This window comes from Caretta caretta, chromosome 1, assembly GCF_965140235.1.
Source record: "Caretta caretta isolate rCarCar2 chromosome 1, rCarCar1.hap1, whole genome shotgun sequence".
NCBI lineage: Eukaryota > Metazoa > Chordata > Testudines > Cheloniidae > Caretta > Caretta caretta.
Window position 1 is genome coordinate 231,265,043 of NC_134206.1, and position 16,562 is coordinate 231,281,604.

The 16,562-nt window shown below is 44.0% G+C and overlaps 1 protein-coding gene across 1 annotated transcript; it reads left to right on the forward strand.

The window, feature by feature from the left end:
• Window positions 1-925: 925 nt before the first annotated feature.
• Window positions 926-7,725, forward strand: MCAT (malonyl-CoA-acyl carrier protein transacylase). The gene is made up of 4 exons (XM_048825469.2): window positions 926-1,535; window positions 3,973-4,060; window positions 4,974-5,191; window positions 5,507-7,725. The coding sequence occupies exons 1-4, from the start codon at window positions 1,005-1,007 to the stop codon at window positions 5,927-5,929; spliced, it is 1,260 nt and encodes a 419-aa protein (XP_048681426.2). The 5' UTR covers window positions 926-1,004; the 3' UTR covers window positions 5,930-7,725.
• The last annotated feature ends 8,837 nt before the right edge of the window (window positions 7,726-16,562 follow it).

The window sequence follows — 16,562 nt, forward strand, 5'->3', positions numbered from 1 at the left end:
GAAAGTAACATATTCCATCTGATCTCTTTGCTGTTTAGTTTGTCTGCTTACTTGAACCCTTAGGTTATGGAGTATGCAACCATGGACCTCTTTGTAGGCCTGTTTGAATTTGTAAATGTCTTTGGTACAGAACCCAACTAAAAGATTTGCCTAAACTGTTACATTAAGCTGAGTTAAGGGTTACAGTTACAATCCATTTTTCTGTCCATCTGAGAGGAAGAAGTGGATCCAGACAAAGTGCAGCCCCATTTACTCCTTAGACATCTTAATAGCACGCTATTGGCACTTGGTGGTCAATAGTACTGAGAGCCACTCAGTGACCTCAAGCCCTATAAGTGTGGTGTGGTGGTTTCTGTCCAAAACAAGACTGTGCAACCTCTCCAACAGGGCTCTCTCTGTGTTGCACCCTGGCCTGAAGCCTGAGTGTGAATTTTAATAAATCATGTCGTAAAGGTTCTGCAGTTACTTGGTAAACAGGTTGCTCCAATAAATAATTTACAGGAACAGTTTAAGAGCAAGAAGCTCAAGGCCAGCCCTCAGTGTAGGAAGTGGGTAGCCCCTGTGGTGTTACAGACAGTGCTTAAAAGTGGCCTGAAAAAAGTGACAGGGCTGTTATAATTTGGGAGCACGACTTTGGTGAGGCAGAGCTCACAGTGCACCCCTCAGCTCCATTGCTATGTTATTTTATTGCCTGATCCAGGAGTTGTGACTCCTCCCCCCGCAAAGCACTGGTTGTTAGGAGCTAAAAGTCGGGCGGAAGGGACTAATGAGGAGGTGGGACTGAGCGTAAGGCAGGCCCTGGTGTGGTTATGGAGAGGTGCGGGTGGGGTGGCCTTTGACAGGGGGAGGGGCTGCTCCCGGTGTGTGCGGTGGGGCTCTCCGGTGGGTAGAGAGTACGGGGGGGGGAGGGGGCTTTTTAGTTGGGCGGAACCTTTCTCTCGCCTCCTCTTTCCCGGCGCGGGGAAGCCTTTTCCCCCCGGCCTCAGGCGCGCGCCCGGAGCTCCATGTGGGGCCGCCAAAGCCGCGCAGGGCTGAGTCCGGTTGCCGTAGTAACGCGGGCTTCGGTGTGGGCCGGACGGGGCTTCGCCTCCCTCGCGGGACCGGCGATGGGCAGCTGGGCCGCGGCGGGGCGGCGGCTGAGCGGCTGCCGAGCGCGCGCCGGAGCCCCCGGGCGCGGGGGCAGCTCGTGGCCCGGCGGGGGCCGAGCCGGGAAGCTGAGCGAGCTGCTGCAGAGCTCGGTGGCGGGCGAGGAGGAGCAGGAGCCGGCGCGGCGGCGGCGGCCCCCCCCCCAGGAGGGCACGGTGCTGCTCTTCCCCGGCCAGGGCAGCCAGTTCGTGGGGATGGGCCGGGGGCTCCTGCGCTACCCCAACGTCAGGGACATGTTCCGGGTGGCCGAGAAGGTGCTGGGCTACGACCTGCTCTCGCTCTGCCTGCGGGGGCCGCCGGCCGAGCTGGACCGCACCGTGCACTGCCAGCCTGCCCTCTTCGTGGCCTCCCTGGCCGCCGTCGAGAAGCTCAACCACCAGCAGCCCAGTGTGAGTGGCCGGGGTGGGGGCGGGGCGCCCAGCCCCGGGCTGCCCTCCTCGACTGGGGCGTGCCCCGGCCCGCGGTCCGGTGCGGGCTTGACGCCCTGGCGTCCCGCACCGCGCTCTCTGGGCGGAGGTATCCGCCGCCAGGGTGGGCACCCCTGTGGGGTGGACCAGGGCCAGCTTTCTAGTTAGGCACATCATGCCTAGGGCAGGGTGACCAGATGTCCTGATTTTTACAGGGACGGTCCCGATACTGGGGGCTCTTTCTTATATAGGTGCCAATTAACCCCCACCCCCGTCCAGATTTCTCACACTTATTGCCTGGGGTCACCCGAGTAGGGGCCGCGATGCTTAGGGTTGCCAAGGGTCTCTAATCCCACAAACCCAAACACCCTGGCCTCGCCCCTGCTCACTCCATCTCCCCTCCCTCTGTCACTCGCCCTTCCTTTCATCAGGCTGCGGGAGGAGGTACAGGCTGCTCTGGGAGGGAGTTTGGGTGCAGGAGGGGGCTCAGGGCTGGGGTGCAGGAGGGGATGAGGGGTTCAGGCTCCAGCCGGGCAGGGCTTACCTCAGGTGGCTCCCGGAAGCGATCGGCATGTCCAGCTCCTAGGTTCAGGGTTGGCATATGGCTCTGCGCACTGCCCTTGCCTGCAGGCACCGCCCTCGCAGCTCCCATTGGCTGTGGTTCCCGGCCAATGGGAGCTACGGAGTCGGAGCTCGGTACACCAACTTTCTAATCACACAAAACCAAACACCATAGGCCTGCCCCTTCCCCAAGGCCCTACTCCTTTGCCCCTTCCCCAAGATCCTGCCGCCGGCTCACTACGTTTCTCCTCCCTCTGTGGCTCGCTGTCCCCCACCCTCACTCACTTTCACTGGGTTGGGGTGTGGGATGGGGTGAGGGCTCTAACGGGGATGCAGGCTCTGGGTTGGGGCCAGAAATGAGCAGTTCAGGGTGCGGGAGGGGGCTCCTGGCTGGGGCAGGGAGTTGAGGTGCGGGAGAGGGTGAGGGCTCTGGCTGGGAGTGTGGTCTCTGGGGTGGAGCTGGGGATGAGGGGTTTGGGGTACAGGTGGGGGCTCCAGGCTGGGGGGGTCAGGGATTTGGAATGTGGGAGGGGACTGTGGGTTGAGCTAGGGGGTTTGGGTGCAGGAGAGGGCTCTGGGTTGGAGGGGGGCTCAGAGTTGGGGTGCAGGCTTACCTCGGGTGGCTCCCAGACAGCAGGGCTAAGGCAGGCTCCCTGCCTCTCCTGGCTCCATGCTGCGCCCTGGAAGCAGCCAGCTAGGCCAGGGGGCTAGGAGACTCTCTTGTCTGTAGGCACTGCCTCCCCCAGCTCCCCCTGGCCACAGTTCCCGGCCAATGGGAGTGCAGAGCCATTGCTCGGGGCGGGGGCAGCACACAGAGCTTCCTGGTTCCCCTTCCTAGGAGCTGGACCTGCTGGCCACTTCCGGGACGCAGCGCAGTGCCAGGACAGGTAGCCTGCCTTAGCCCTGCAGTGCTACCGATTGGACTTTTAACGGCCCAGTTGGCGGTGCTGACAGGAGCCACCAGGGTCACTTTTTGACTGGGCATTCCCATTGAAAACCGGACACCTGGCAGCCCTAGGCAGCGCACAGAGACCTCCTGGCCGCCCCTGCACCTAGGAGCCAGAGCAACGTGCCTATCGCTTCCGGGAGCCATGTGGAGTCAGGGTAGGTAGGGAGCCTGCCTTAGCCCCACTGCACTGCCAGACTTTTAGTGGCCTATTTAAATCTCCCGGATTGGTTTCAGTAGCCTCTTGGAGATGGAGGCTGATTGTGGGAGACTCTTGGCCTGCCGGTGTTCTAGTGGCACCTTACTTCTCTAAGGTTTCAGAGTAGCAGCCATGTTAGTCTGTATCCGCAAAAAGAAAAGGAGTACTTGTGGCACCTTAGAGACTAACAAATATATTTGAGCATAAGCTTTCGTCAGCTACAGCTCACTTCATCGGATGCATGCAGTAGTACTCCTTTTCTTTTTACTTCTCTCAAACTGTGTGCAACACAAAGGTCAGCTGTAGCGGGGAAGTGGGGGGGAGGAGCTGAAGATGCTGTGCCTAGGGGCGCCTAAGATGTAAATCCGGCACTGACGAGGACCCCTCTGTGATACATTCATTCAGGTCCATCGTGTCACCATGAGCTCGCCCTGCATGTGTAAGCCTAAATGTTCCGAAGTGACACCTCATTTTAGGTGTCTCTCTTTTTGAGTGTCCAACTCAAAACATGATGTGCCTGTTACTAATGCTGAGTGACCTCCACTCCAGTTGAAGTCCATGGGAACTGTATGTGCTTAGTACCTTGGAAAACCAGCGCAAGGTGTTCAAAGTTGGGCATCCAAAAATGACATGGTTGCTTCTGAAATTTTGGGCTTTGGTTTTTCTCAGGATATCTTGATATGGTCTAATTTTGTTTTGTTTTATTATTTCAGGTCATTGAGAGCTGTGTTGCAGCCGCTGGGTTCAGTGTTGGAGAGTTTGCAGCCCTAGTGTTTGCTGGAGCCTTAGATTATACAGAAGGTACTTAAAGGAATATTTCTAATATATTAGGAATCATATTTCAAAGTGGTTTCCCCTCCACTCACATACAACTCTTCCAAAACACCCCTCTATGACAACTTTTCCTTGCTGCTTCACCTCCTTTCCTTCCGAATATACATTTCTAAATTCAGTTTCTGCTTAAGCCACTTAATACAGTATTTCACATTTAAATAAAAACCATTACATATTATATACGCATAGTCATAAAAGAAACATATTTTAAGCCTGATCCTGCAGTTTATTGCATGTGGAGGAAACATTTTTCTCAGTTGGAATGAAGTTGTGAGAACAGAATCAGTCCCTACTTTAAAGCTAGCTTAAATAGCTAGTTTAGATACTTGGGTTGTAGCATACAGAAATTGTTTCACTGTGTGACAGACTGTTAAGACGTTAACACTAAAAAAAAGTTTCCTAGATTTATTATTGATGAGGATTATAATTGGTTATAAATAAACTAAATTTACTATAAGCCTAGGAAACTTGTAATTTAATACATTACAAGAGGATTATATTAATATTTTTTATAAAATTTTTAATATCTTGTGAAAATTAAAATTTTGTAAGTACAATGTTAAATGTTTTAGTTTTTGCCTTAAACTTGCTTTCAGCAAATTTAGAAATGCTAAGCTACACATTTTTAGGAGAACATGTGATTACTGACTCTAAACACTGAGAAATGTAAATTATATGTAACTATTTTGAATTAAATATTGTGAAGCATTCACTGTTGGACTTCTGTAAAGGAAAGAGGTGTATATGAGAGGGATAAACACAATTTATATTAATGTTCTTTTTTGAAAGGTTGCTAATTGTCTACAGTATAATATTTTAATGAACTTAACCATTTTTTTCTGAAGTTTATGCTTATTTAGAATTTTTGTTCTCTCTCTAGCCTTGTACGCAGTGAAAGTGCGTGCTGAAGCTATGCAAAAGGCCTCAGAAGCTGTCCCAAGTGGGATGCTATCAGTTATTGGTCAACGTGAGTCAAATTACAACTTTGCCTGCTTCGAAGCTCGTGAACACTGTAAATCATTGGGTATAGAAAATCCTGTGTGTGATGTTTCAAATTACCTGTTTCCAGATAGCAGAGTCATTGCAGGCCATTTGCAGGTATTACTTCAAAATAAACATCTAAACACATTTTAATAATAGTTTACCATTCTATAGCTCTGTAGGAAGGTGAACAATATTGGCACAACTTTGGCCAATGTGAACATGTCAACAAAGTATATGGTTTGGGTTTCTGCAGTCCATGTCCAATCGTATGTTGTGGTCAAGTAGTACTTTTCTCTGAACTGCATGATTTAGGTCCCTGGGGGAGGATAAATTTAGTATGTGTTTTTGAAAGACAGACAAATCAGATTATTTACTTTACAGAATTCAGGGCAAAGTGATATTAATCAGGGCTTTTTCTTTTTCTTATAGGCTTTGGAATTCTTGCAGGAGAATTCCCGAAAATATTATTTTAAGCGAACAAAAATGCTTCCAGTCAGTGGTGCTTTTCACACAAGACTCATGGAACCAGCAACAGAGCCTTTGGCTGAAGTTCTAAAATCAATTGAGATTCAGAAACCATTCATCTGTGTCTATTCGAACGTTGATAGCAAAAAATATATGCATTCAAAACACATTCAGCGTTTGTTAGTAAAGCAGCTTGTTTCACCTGTTAAGTGGGAACAGACTATGCATGCTATATATGAAAGAAAACAAGGAGTAGAGTTTCCTTATACATATGAAGTGGGGCCTGGGAAGCAGCTAGGAGCAATCCTCAGAAACTGCAATTTAAAGGCTTGGAAGCTGTATAAACATATTGATGTTTCAGAAGATGAAGAAGCAGAGGAAATGTAGTTCTGAAGGAAAATCCACATGATTCCTTCCTCTCTCCCCCCCCCCCCCGCTTAATTTTAAATGATTTTATCACTCCTGAAAGGCAGATACGACAACCCCTGAAGACTGAAGTCCTCTCTTTATCTTATCCCCAGAAGAGCTCGGCACACACAATTGCAATGCAAGGTTTCCTTCCCCATATTACAGCTCCAGCATGCATCAGACTTTACGTGGAAGGATCACTTCTAAGGTTCGGCCATTCAACCTGTCATTTCTGAGACAGCCAACAAAGATGCCAGTTCACTATTAGATTTGGGCCCGGTCCTGCAAGCAAATCCACATATGCAGGCCCTTTTACCCATGTGGAGTTAAGTTGAAGTCAGTAGGGTTGTGTCCATGTGCAAAGGTCTTTTTGCTTGGATCTAGTTGCAGAATCAGGCCCTTTTTAATATTATTTTCTTTTTTGGACTTCTGTTTATTAGGATCAAGAATTAATTTAGATAAACTATTGGAGTATAACAACTTTCAGTCACTACCATGTTTTGTTTTATAAGGTATCTAATCAGTGGGACAAATAACTGAAATGCTCTTTTTTTCTTTTTTTTTTTTTTTTAAATTTTGTTTCTACAGGAAAAGTTTATTTTTTTCCATGAGTCAGATAAATTAGAAAATTATTATTAGAAATACAGTTTTTTCTTAAGGTTGCATTAATAATACATTATTTCTAAAGCTCTTCCTCCGTGAATTAATGCTATCCGTGTAGTAATTACACAAAGTCCATCTGTGGGAGGAAGTGTTTTCCTTCCTCTGTGCTCACTGTGTTTCAAGATCATTGTAGAGGGTTTCCTTTCCTAAGTTACCAGAGGCAGATGTGACCTTTTTCACCTTCTAGCCAGTGCCACCCCTCTCAGAAGCTTTACCAGAATGCTCTACCACCAGATAGGTATAAATAGTAGGCTTGAGTTCCCTGTCTGTGGCACTTTTTTAGATAATACAACTCAGCCAGTTAGTTAGTTATTGGGCCAAGCTGATCCTTTGAACCTCTTTTAAGGAAGCAGAAAAATGGCTATACTAAATCTTTGCAGCTTCTCCTTACCCCTGTGCTTAGAATAGGGGCCGCAAGGAGTGTTCGAAGGTTAGTGCTAGAAAATACTCTATGTACTTCATCCTGCTACAGCCCTGAATAGAGGATCTTGAGTTTTTTGCCACAGCAATAGGAGAGGAATTCAGGTGCAGGAGGAGAGCTAGATCCTTCTACAGCAACAGTAAAATTATCTTCCCTTTCTACTTATGGGTTGGAGTGTGCTAAGTTGATGAGCAGATCGTATTGGTCCTCTATGCCATACTAGGTGCAGTTCCTTCCCTTCAGGTTAAACAACTGAAGCAGCCCCACTGAAGCCTCTGCGCCCATCAGTACGACTACAAGCTTACATTGTATATGGGTTAGGCTCTCTCTGAACAGTGGGTGAAATAATGGTGCCTTGGGCCCCCTTTCCACCTACTCAGCCAACTAGTGGAGGTGCCCATGGAAGTTATGGGGTGGCTGTTTGCCTCCATAACTAAGGAGGCAGGCTCTACTTTCCGTCTAGCCTTGCATGGCATTCCACTATATGGGATGATTGTTGTACTTAAGGCATATTGGATTATGCAGTGCCACTCACTGATCCTATCAAGGTTCTCTAGGAAGCATTCCTAGCCAATGGTTGATGAATTAGGCCCTTAAATGAAACAGGTTCTTTTCTTGTTGCTCAATGTATTAATGAATCTCCAGCTTCAAACAAGCATTCATTTAAAATAAAGCGTATTGTGTCTAAGAATTAATCTTCCCCTGTAGAATCCAGTCCTCAAACAACAAATCTGTTAGCAGTTTTAAATGTAATCCAAAAACAGAAGAGATTATTATTTTGAGTTTAGATGCTGCATCTCATTCAGTCTAGCCTCACAGCCATAGGGAAATACGACTCTGAAGCTTATTATTAAAGACAAGATGTTTGTGTCTATCTTCCTCAGACGGTACCAGACTGCCCATAGGAAAAAACATAGGTTTAAAAAAAATCGGAGAAGAAAGAACAAATTCTCATCTGGTAATTATCCCTGAGGCTCTTATGACACAGCCTTGAGTCAGAACTAGGGGGAAGAAGAGAAGGGTGAAGCCAAGCTATTTCCATGGCACCTATTTGAGACTGTTGAAACAATCATCATCCTGGATATTCAGCCCAAACATCTAGAGGCGCTTTATTTAAAAAAATGCAAAGCTCCATACAAGTGAGTATTTCTATCAATTAAAAAAGCTGTGCAAGCCTTTGTAATTAAAGGCAGAATAGAAATTCTCCACTGAAGTCAAACAAATGGAGTGACTAAAAAGTTCTGTTTGTTATTGAAGGACAAAAAGACTTGTTACCAAAGGTGGCAACTGCTGCAGCAAAAATTAAGGACATCATTGTCATCTCTTCTTCCAAGGCAGAACTACTAAAAGCCCCTGAACAGGAAGATTTGAATCAGTACTCAGGTCTGACTGCAAGGTGGTGGTATCAGTCTTTTGATTTCCTGTAGCTACATCTTGCTTTTCAAGGGCCATTCTGGCATGGGCAGGTGAAGTGACTAATCTGAGTCCATCAAAATGCAAGAGTTTAAAAACAGTGTTTCAGAAGTCACAGCCTACCTGAGTCTATGTACTAGAGGGTTACCAGGCTGTATTAATTGGATCTAAACTTTGGATCCCACATGCATCTAAGCTGGCTGGGTCTGGGTAACATCCAGTCACTGTTTCTGGCTCTTGGACTCTGAGGCCCACGTGGTGCAGGCTTCCTGTCTGAAACCCATTCTTTGGATGGGAGACTCCACCATGTAACTGTGCTGAAACCCAAGACCATTGCTGAGGCTTCCTAACTGTCCCAAGTCACTTATGGATCCTTCCCCAGAGTCTTGACCCCCCCCCCATCCTCTGGTTTATAGTCTAATTTTTCAGGACATGTGTCAACTAAGCAACAGAGAGTTCAACACTCATAGCTACCACAGGAGAGTTACAGAACGACGCAAAGCAATGAATGCGTGAACACACAATCCCCACCTTCACCACTCTTGAGAGGCCTTGGGTTTTTGTCAGCATACTTGGGGAAAGACAGTGCTCCTCCACAGTATCTTGTATTTCTTGTGATGGACTGGCTAACTTGCTTAGAGAACTTGTTCCTCTTAAAAACTGTCTGAGACATTTTTTCTCCTCTTCCATGAGGGCTGTTCCATGCTCCAACTCTCTATTAGCTGTTAGGCTGAGGGTAGTGAAAAGTCAATTGCTCTCCTGATAGAAACCCCATTGCCTCCAAGGGTAGAATTATTCAATTGTTGAAGGCTGTAAAAGGGTAGGTGGCCCCTTAAATGAAACTGGGCTCGGTGCTCTTCTTCAGTCCAGGTGCTCACAGTTGGGCCAATTAAGAGGGTAGTGCAGCAACCCAGGGGGTATAAAAGGTCAGTTGGGTGTCAAAGCAGCCTGACTGAGTCAGTTAGGAGAAGACAGCTGTTAGAGACAGAAGTGGGTCCTGGGAGAAGGCTGAAGGTAAAGAGAATAGCAAAGGGGTTTGCTGGCTGGTGTCATCCAGGCTAGGGCTGGAGAGTGTTGGAAGCGGAAGTAGCAGTGGGAGTTGCCTCCTGGCCATAAGCTAGAACTAAGAGCTTGAGAGCGCAGGGGAGAAACTTACTGCTGACATCTCTAGTACTGGAGAGCTGGATGCATGGGAATAGCAAAAGGGCCAAAGGGAATAAAGGAATGCTTCCCTGGTAAAGATCCTCTCCCAGCATAGACTTTTTGGGGGGGGTTCCAACTAGGAAGAGCAGGTTTGTACTCTAGCTGGAAGGACTAGGGTGGCTTGCAGAGGGATAGAAGAGGCTGGACAAGGAGCCTGCATATGATGGAAGACACTGAAGTATGGTGAGAATGATCTCCTGGTAGAGGGACTGGGGGGGGGTTCCTGCTGGAAAGAGGAGGGGTTTAAGGACTGTGCACTGTGGGTTATATGGACTATGTTTTAAGAAGGTTGTTATGAATTACTTGCACTATGTATTGTTAAACTTAACTGACTAGAGGATAAGCTTGTGTGATGTTACTGGGAACTCAAAAACCGAGGTGGCGGGGGGGCACTTGCAGGGTTGCCCTGTGGCTATGAGGGTGCCCAGAAGGAGGCCATGTGGTTTATAATGGCCTGGGTTCAGCTCCCCAGACACAATCTCTTCCTGCTACAAAATGAAAATTCTAATCCACGCTGAAGACTACAATCTTAAATGCTATTCATAAAACAAAAAGAAATTACTATAATACATGGACATAGACATGTCCTCCAATCTTATGTGTAGTGGGAGAACTTTTCACTGTTGCGCTATCTCCAAACTCTGAGATTTCCAGTGTTATTAGTGGCTTTGAACACTGGTAGACAAACCTTTTTGCTTTGTTGCTGGAAAACTGATACATGGGCACAATGGCTCATTGATAACCTCAAATAATGTGATGGTAAAATAGGGAAAACTATACAGCAGAAGTGGCAGATAATGTCCCTCTCTTTTACCAAGCAACACAAAAAGAGCTACTCTGCAGAGCTACTAGTCTAGATTTGTGAGATGAGACTATGTAGAGGGAGATTTAGAATGGGAGGAAAGTAAAGAGCAGACAGTACCACCAGATGTTCTGCAATTAATATAGTTTAACCTGAGATCCTCTGTCTGGGGAAGTAGTGCCTCTAGGAGACAAGACAAAGATTTGCACAAATATAGGAGATGGCCAGTGTACACTACAGTTGAAACTTTACTAACAAATTTAAACATGTTTTTTGCTAGCACAACTTATGATTGGAGGGCCAGATTGGGGTTTTGCCCCTCCCTCAAAAAATTGATATCTATGACCTTAAAAAAAAAAAAAGGAAAACCTAGAAAAATGCAGGAAAATAAATGCCATTACTTATTTTCTTCTCAATAGTTGCACAGAAACCAATACAGTCAAAGAATCCTCTACAATGTACTTGATATTCTTTGTGGTCCTGAAACAGAATGGGGATTCAAGGCACTCAGTAGATTTAGTCAGAAATCAAGACCGAGATCTTAAATAACATTTTGTAGCAGCTCTGTCCCTTCAGAACTTTTACTCTTTAAGAGACCTAAAAGCAATTACATTCCTGGATAGTTATCTGCTGGATTGCTGCAAGTCCTAGCATTTCTCTTGTCACAGGAAGTGCTTCTAGTATAGGGCTTTTGGATACTGAAGTTTCTGAAAGTTAAAAAAATTCAAACAACTGATTCCTGGAGGGCTGCTGTGTTTACCTGTTCCTGGATAACCTTCAACTTTACTCTGCCCACTATATGTATTTGTATATAGTAGGTGTTGGCGGTAGCTACCAGTGAGGTGCTCTGCTCTGGTTCGATGATAAGTCAGCTGCGTATGTGTTCCCTCGGTGTGCTGCCCCAGCTCTGTGCAGACAGCTGACACAGCAGACCCCGAGAGAACCCCCAAAGACCACAGACTCTAGTAAGATATGAAGGCACTCGGCCAGGTTTATTGTCAAATGAAGCACAGTAATATTTTCCTATAGACTCTACAGGACCTTATACAAATATGTGCCCCCTGGCAATGGACGCAGCTCAGTCAGTGGCAGGACACTCCACTGCCCCCTAGGCTGGACAAAGATATGTGCTCCCAGACCTACTTTTATACAGTTGCAGGACAGATTACTCATCCCTACTGACGTATTGAGGTACAGCCCCTTGCCTCATTAGGGTGCTGTCTTCCCCCTTTGATCATGTTGGTTCAAACAAACAGATCTGTCCATCATGGTGTCCTTTTGACCCTGTCTTTGGGATGCACCTGGCTGTTCCTTGTTGTATGTGTGAAGTATCCTCATATCGGGCTGTCCAGGTGCCATCTTGGCACACATTCCTCTTATTACTACTTGTATCATTAGCGCATGCTTTCTAGGAGCCCTTTTCTTGCCAAGTTCTGCAATTAGGGCCTGCCTCTGGCTCACAGTCCAGCTTTGCTTAGCAATGCCTGGAAGTACTTTGGTTCAGACTTTAGGCGTCAGACCAGGGCTCTGATACAAGGGTTTATGTTTCAGGGCCTCTTACTACAGTAGGGCTGTCCAGCAATTAAGCATGACTTTTTTTAAACTATGATAAACAATAATAGTATACTATTTATAAAATATTTTGGATGTTTTCCACATTTTCAAATATATTTATTTCAATTACAACACAGAATACAAACTGTACAGTGCTCACTTTATAATATAAATATTTGCACTGTAAAAAAATTTAGTTCACCTAATACAAGTATGGTAGTGCAATCTCTTTATCATGAAAGTTAAATTTAGAAATATAGAATATTATACAAAAAAAACTGCATTCAAAAATAAAACAATGTAAAACTTTAGAGCCTACAAGTCCACTCAGTCCTACTTCAGCCGGTCGCTCAGACAAACAAGTTTGGTTACAATTTACAGGAGATAATGCTGCCTGCTTCTCGTTTACAATGTCACCTGAAAGTGAGAACAGGTGTTCTCCTAGCACTGTTGTAGCTTGCGTTGCAAGATATTTACGTGCCAGATGCACTAAAGATTCATATGTCCCTTCATGCTTTAAGGGACCATTCCAGAGGACGAGTCCATGCTGATGATGGGTTCTGCTCGATAATGATCCAAAGCAGTGCGGACTGACAGATGTTCATTATCTGACTCAGATGCTACCACCAGAAGGTTGATTTTTCTTTTTTGGCGGTGCAAGTTCTGTAATTTCTGCATCAGAGTGTTGCTTTTTTAAGACTTCTGAAAGCATGCTTCACACCCTGTCCTGATCAGACTTTGGAAGGCACTTCAGATTCTTAAACCTTGGGTCGAGTGCTGTAGTTTTCTTCAGAAATTTCACATTGGTACCTTCTTTGTGTTTTGTCAAATCTACAGTGAAAGTGTTCTTAAAACTAACAACATGCTGGGTCATCATCCGAGACTGCTATAGCATAAAATATGTGGCAGAATGTGGATAAAACAACGCAGGAGTCATACAATTCTCCCCCAAGGAGTTCAGTCACTAATTTAATTAACACTTTTTTTAAAATGAGTGTTATCAGCATGGAAGCATGTCATCTGGAATGGTGGCAAAAGCATGAAGGGGCATACAAATGTTTGGCATGTAAATACCTTGAAATGCCAGCTACAAAAGTGCCACGCAAATGTCTGTTCTCAGTTTCAGGTAACATTGTAAATATAAAGCGAGCAGCATTATCTCTTGTAAATGTAAACAAAGCTGTTCCTCTTAGCAATGGGCTGAACAAGAAGTAGGACTGAGTGGACTTGTGGGCTCTAAAGTTTTAAATTGTTTTTTCAGGGCAGTTATGTAACCAAAAAAAAAAATCCATATTTGTAAGTTGCGCTTTCATGAGGGAGATTGCACTACAGTACTTGTATGGGATGAACTGAAATACTGTTTCTTTTGTTCATTTTTACAGTGCAAATACTTTTAATAAATATAAAGTGAGCACTGTACACTTCATATTCTGTATTGTAATTGAAACTAATATTTGAAAATGTAGAAAAATACCAAAATATTTAATAAATTTCAATTGGTATTCTATTTAACAGTGTGATTAAAACTGCAATTAATCACAATTTTTTTAACTGCAATATTTTAGTTAATTGCATGAGGTAACTGATTAATCAACAGTCCTAGTATATAGTAATGTTTAGAGATCCCAGTCAAGAGTGCAAACCCATTGTTTAAAGCTCTGGGCAAATGGAGAGGAAAAGACAGTCTCGGCTCCAAAGTGTTTACAATCTAAGAAGAGAGACCAAGAAAATAAGCAGACAAAATGTAATAAAGAGAAAACCTTCAGTATGTAAGAGTACAATATGCAAGACTTCATCTTCAAGTTTATTTTTTCTTATATAACTTACAATTCCATAAACTGTTACTGGTTGTGGAAGTCTGCAGACATCATGCAAGATGTGCAGAGAATGAATTCTTGCCTTATTCACTCTGCTTGTACAATATGTACTTTAAGGTTGTAGAAAAATGTATAGGGATACACTGTATTAATTGGGAAGTAGTCTGATCATTTAACTACAGGCTGTATTAAAGAGGCAAAACTGTACAGCCTTAACTCAAGCGTCTCCTGAATTTGGTTTCTTAGTGGTTCAATCTTAACATCCTTGTAATAGGAGAAAACTCAGTCCACACAGTGAATAAATCTATTATAGATATATTTGAAGAGTTTAGAAAGCAGTGTTAAAGAAATTAAATTTCTATGTAACTCTTCATTAAAATATCATACAGATTAAAAGAATAAATTCCAATGGTAATCCAAGAGCACAATACGTCTGAAAGGCAAAATTAATTGAAAATAGTAGGCCCACAATCTAATTACTGGAGTAAATTAAGAAGTTGTTTCTGTGGTCTGAAATTGCTCTTTGCCCAGACCTCTCAGTACAAATTCCACTCTTGGCATGTGTAAACATTAACTGTAATAAAGCAGACAAAGCCTCTCTCTGCACTTTATCTTCTACTATTGTAGACTGTCAGTTCAATGTTTAGATACGAATGGTTTCAGTAAGCATTCAGTAAAATATGCAGTGGATCACTAGACGGGTAATAGATTTGTTGGAATAGGTCAAGAGGTGGGGACTATGTGTTTTCTAAAGGTTGACTTACATGCTATACTAGGCATGTCAATGTAATGTTAGAATTTTTGCAATCTTAACAAAGTGAGGAGTCCTACCTAGTTTTACCTGATGTCTCATCTCTTTTGTGATGTTTCCATGCTGTCTTCACCTCTAAAATAAGATCTATTACATGTGACCTCACTGTTCCTAATGAGAGGGGGAAGGCAGGACACCAGTCTCTACCTATAAATGCACTTTAAAAGCAAACATTTTGTATTGCAGCTGAAAGACAAATGACTGTAGTGTAGTTTGTTACAGTGCAACTATCCTCTCCTGATTGTAGCTTAAATAATTTCTCCTAGTCCTGAAAAACCCATATTTCTTCCAAAAGGTGCATCATTGTTAAAAATATCACCTCCACTTTGTCCTAGGCCATCTGTTATGGAGGAAATTTGGGATGGTAGTCTTCTTTGTGGCTGTGCCTAGTGTTTCTCTTCTTACTAGAAAAGTCTTGTGTGCTGAATTCAACACCCTGGCTGCTTATAAGAGCAGACTGGACAGGTAGAGCTGAGCAGAGCATGGCACAGTATGCTTTTGTGCTTCTAAAGCAAACCATAAATAGTATCAAATCTCATCTTAGATGTACCACCTAAAGTCCTATCACTTTTTTTTTTTCTATTGAATAGTTTTCCAGGAATCTGAAATGCCAAATTTTAATATTAGTTTGTATCATAATGAGCGTTTATGTATGTTTATACTGCAGGCTTAAACGTGAACATAATACTCTTGATCAAGGGGAAGCATGATAAAATTCTTCCTTAGCAAATGTGCCCAATGCTAGAAGCAAAGAGCAAGAACATAATATACAACCTGATCTGAGACAGAACACCGAAGTGTGGTCTTCAGCTTGAGTGTGTTGCACTCTTGCAGTTCCTGCTTAATTAGGGAGAAATAGAAACTAGAGGAAAAAGCACTTTTTTTGTCTAATATGTATCTTCTGTAAAGTAGGTTTAAACCAGACAAAAAATCAGTCAAGCCCACAGCAAACCACTCGAGACAACTATCTCAGAAGTTTTGACTGCTGCACTTCCACAAACAGAACAAGCAGCATCAGCCCTCTTAATTCTGTCCCCATCAATAAGGCTGACATGACACATTTTGTAAATATTCCAAAAAGCCTGCCTACATAAAGTAGGCAAGAGGATGCCCACAGGTATTTGCAATTCCATATCATACATCTACTGGAAGACTGTAAACAAGGGGAGGAAGAGTGTGTGTTTTAGTATTTTTCTGTGCTGGGTAGGAAAACAGTGATAATGGAAAACTTCCATATTTAAGTAAGAATCTTACATCTGTGATGCCGAATTGACACTTCCTAATGTTGTATACTCCCATCCTTCCACCTGCACTGACACAAAGCACAACAGGAATCAAAACCAGTGCAGTTCCTCCGCACAGGGGAGAGGGCAAGCAGGATGCAAAAAGGTGCACTCAAGATCCAAATGACCCGAGTTTATAATCCCCTGAAAATGCTGCTAATAAGCTTTTCTTAAAAACAGCCATTGTCTGATGATTTTTGGAATCTGACCACAGCCACTTGTGGCTGTTTAATTAGATATTCTCCTTATTTCTGTGAATTTTAATTGTTCATACTTGATAAACAGAATTCTCTGGTTGTTGTTGCTCCATTTGTGTGATTGCAGCAGTATGCATGTAATAGAATAGTTTTAAAACCATAAATTCATTCACTCTAGGTGCAGTCTTCACACAAAAAAGACAACACAAGTTACTCCTCTATACTCCCCTGCTTCTGTGTAAACAGTAGCTACCATGCAAGTTGTACAGAGCGAGCAGGAAGTAATGCCATTATTCTTTTTATAATGCTGAAATGATTCAGCTAGGAAGACAGTGTCAAATTGCAGGCTGAACTCCTCTAATATAGACTGTACTAACAATCAGTATGGATTTTTTTTTCCCCATCTTCCACTGAGTATTTACTTTAAAATATTTTCTTTGTGATCTAT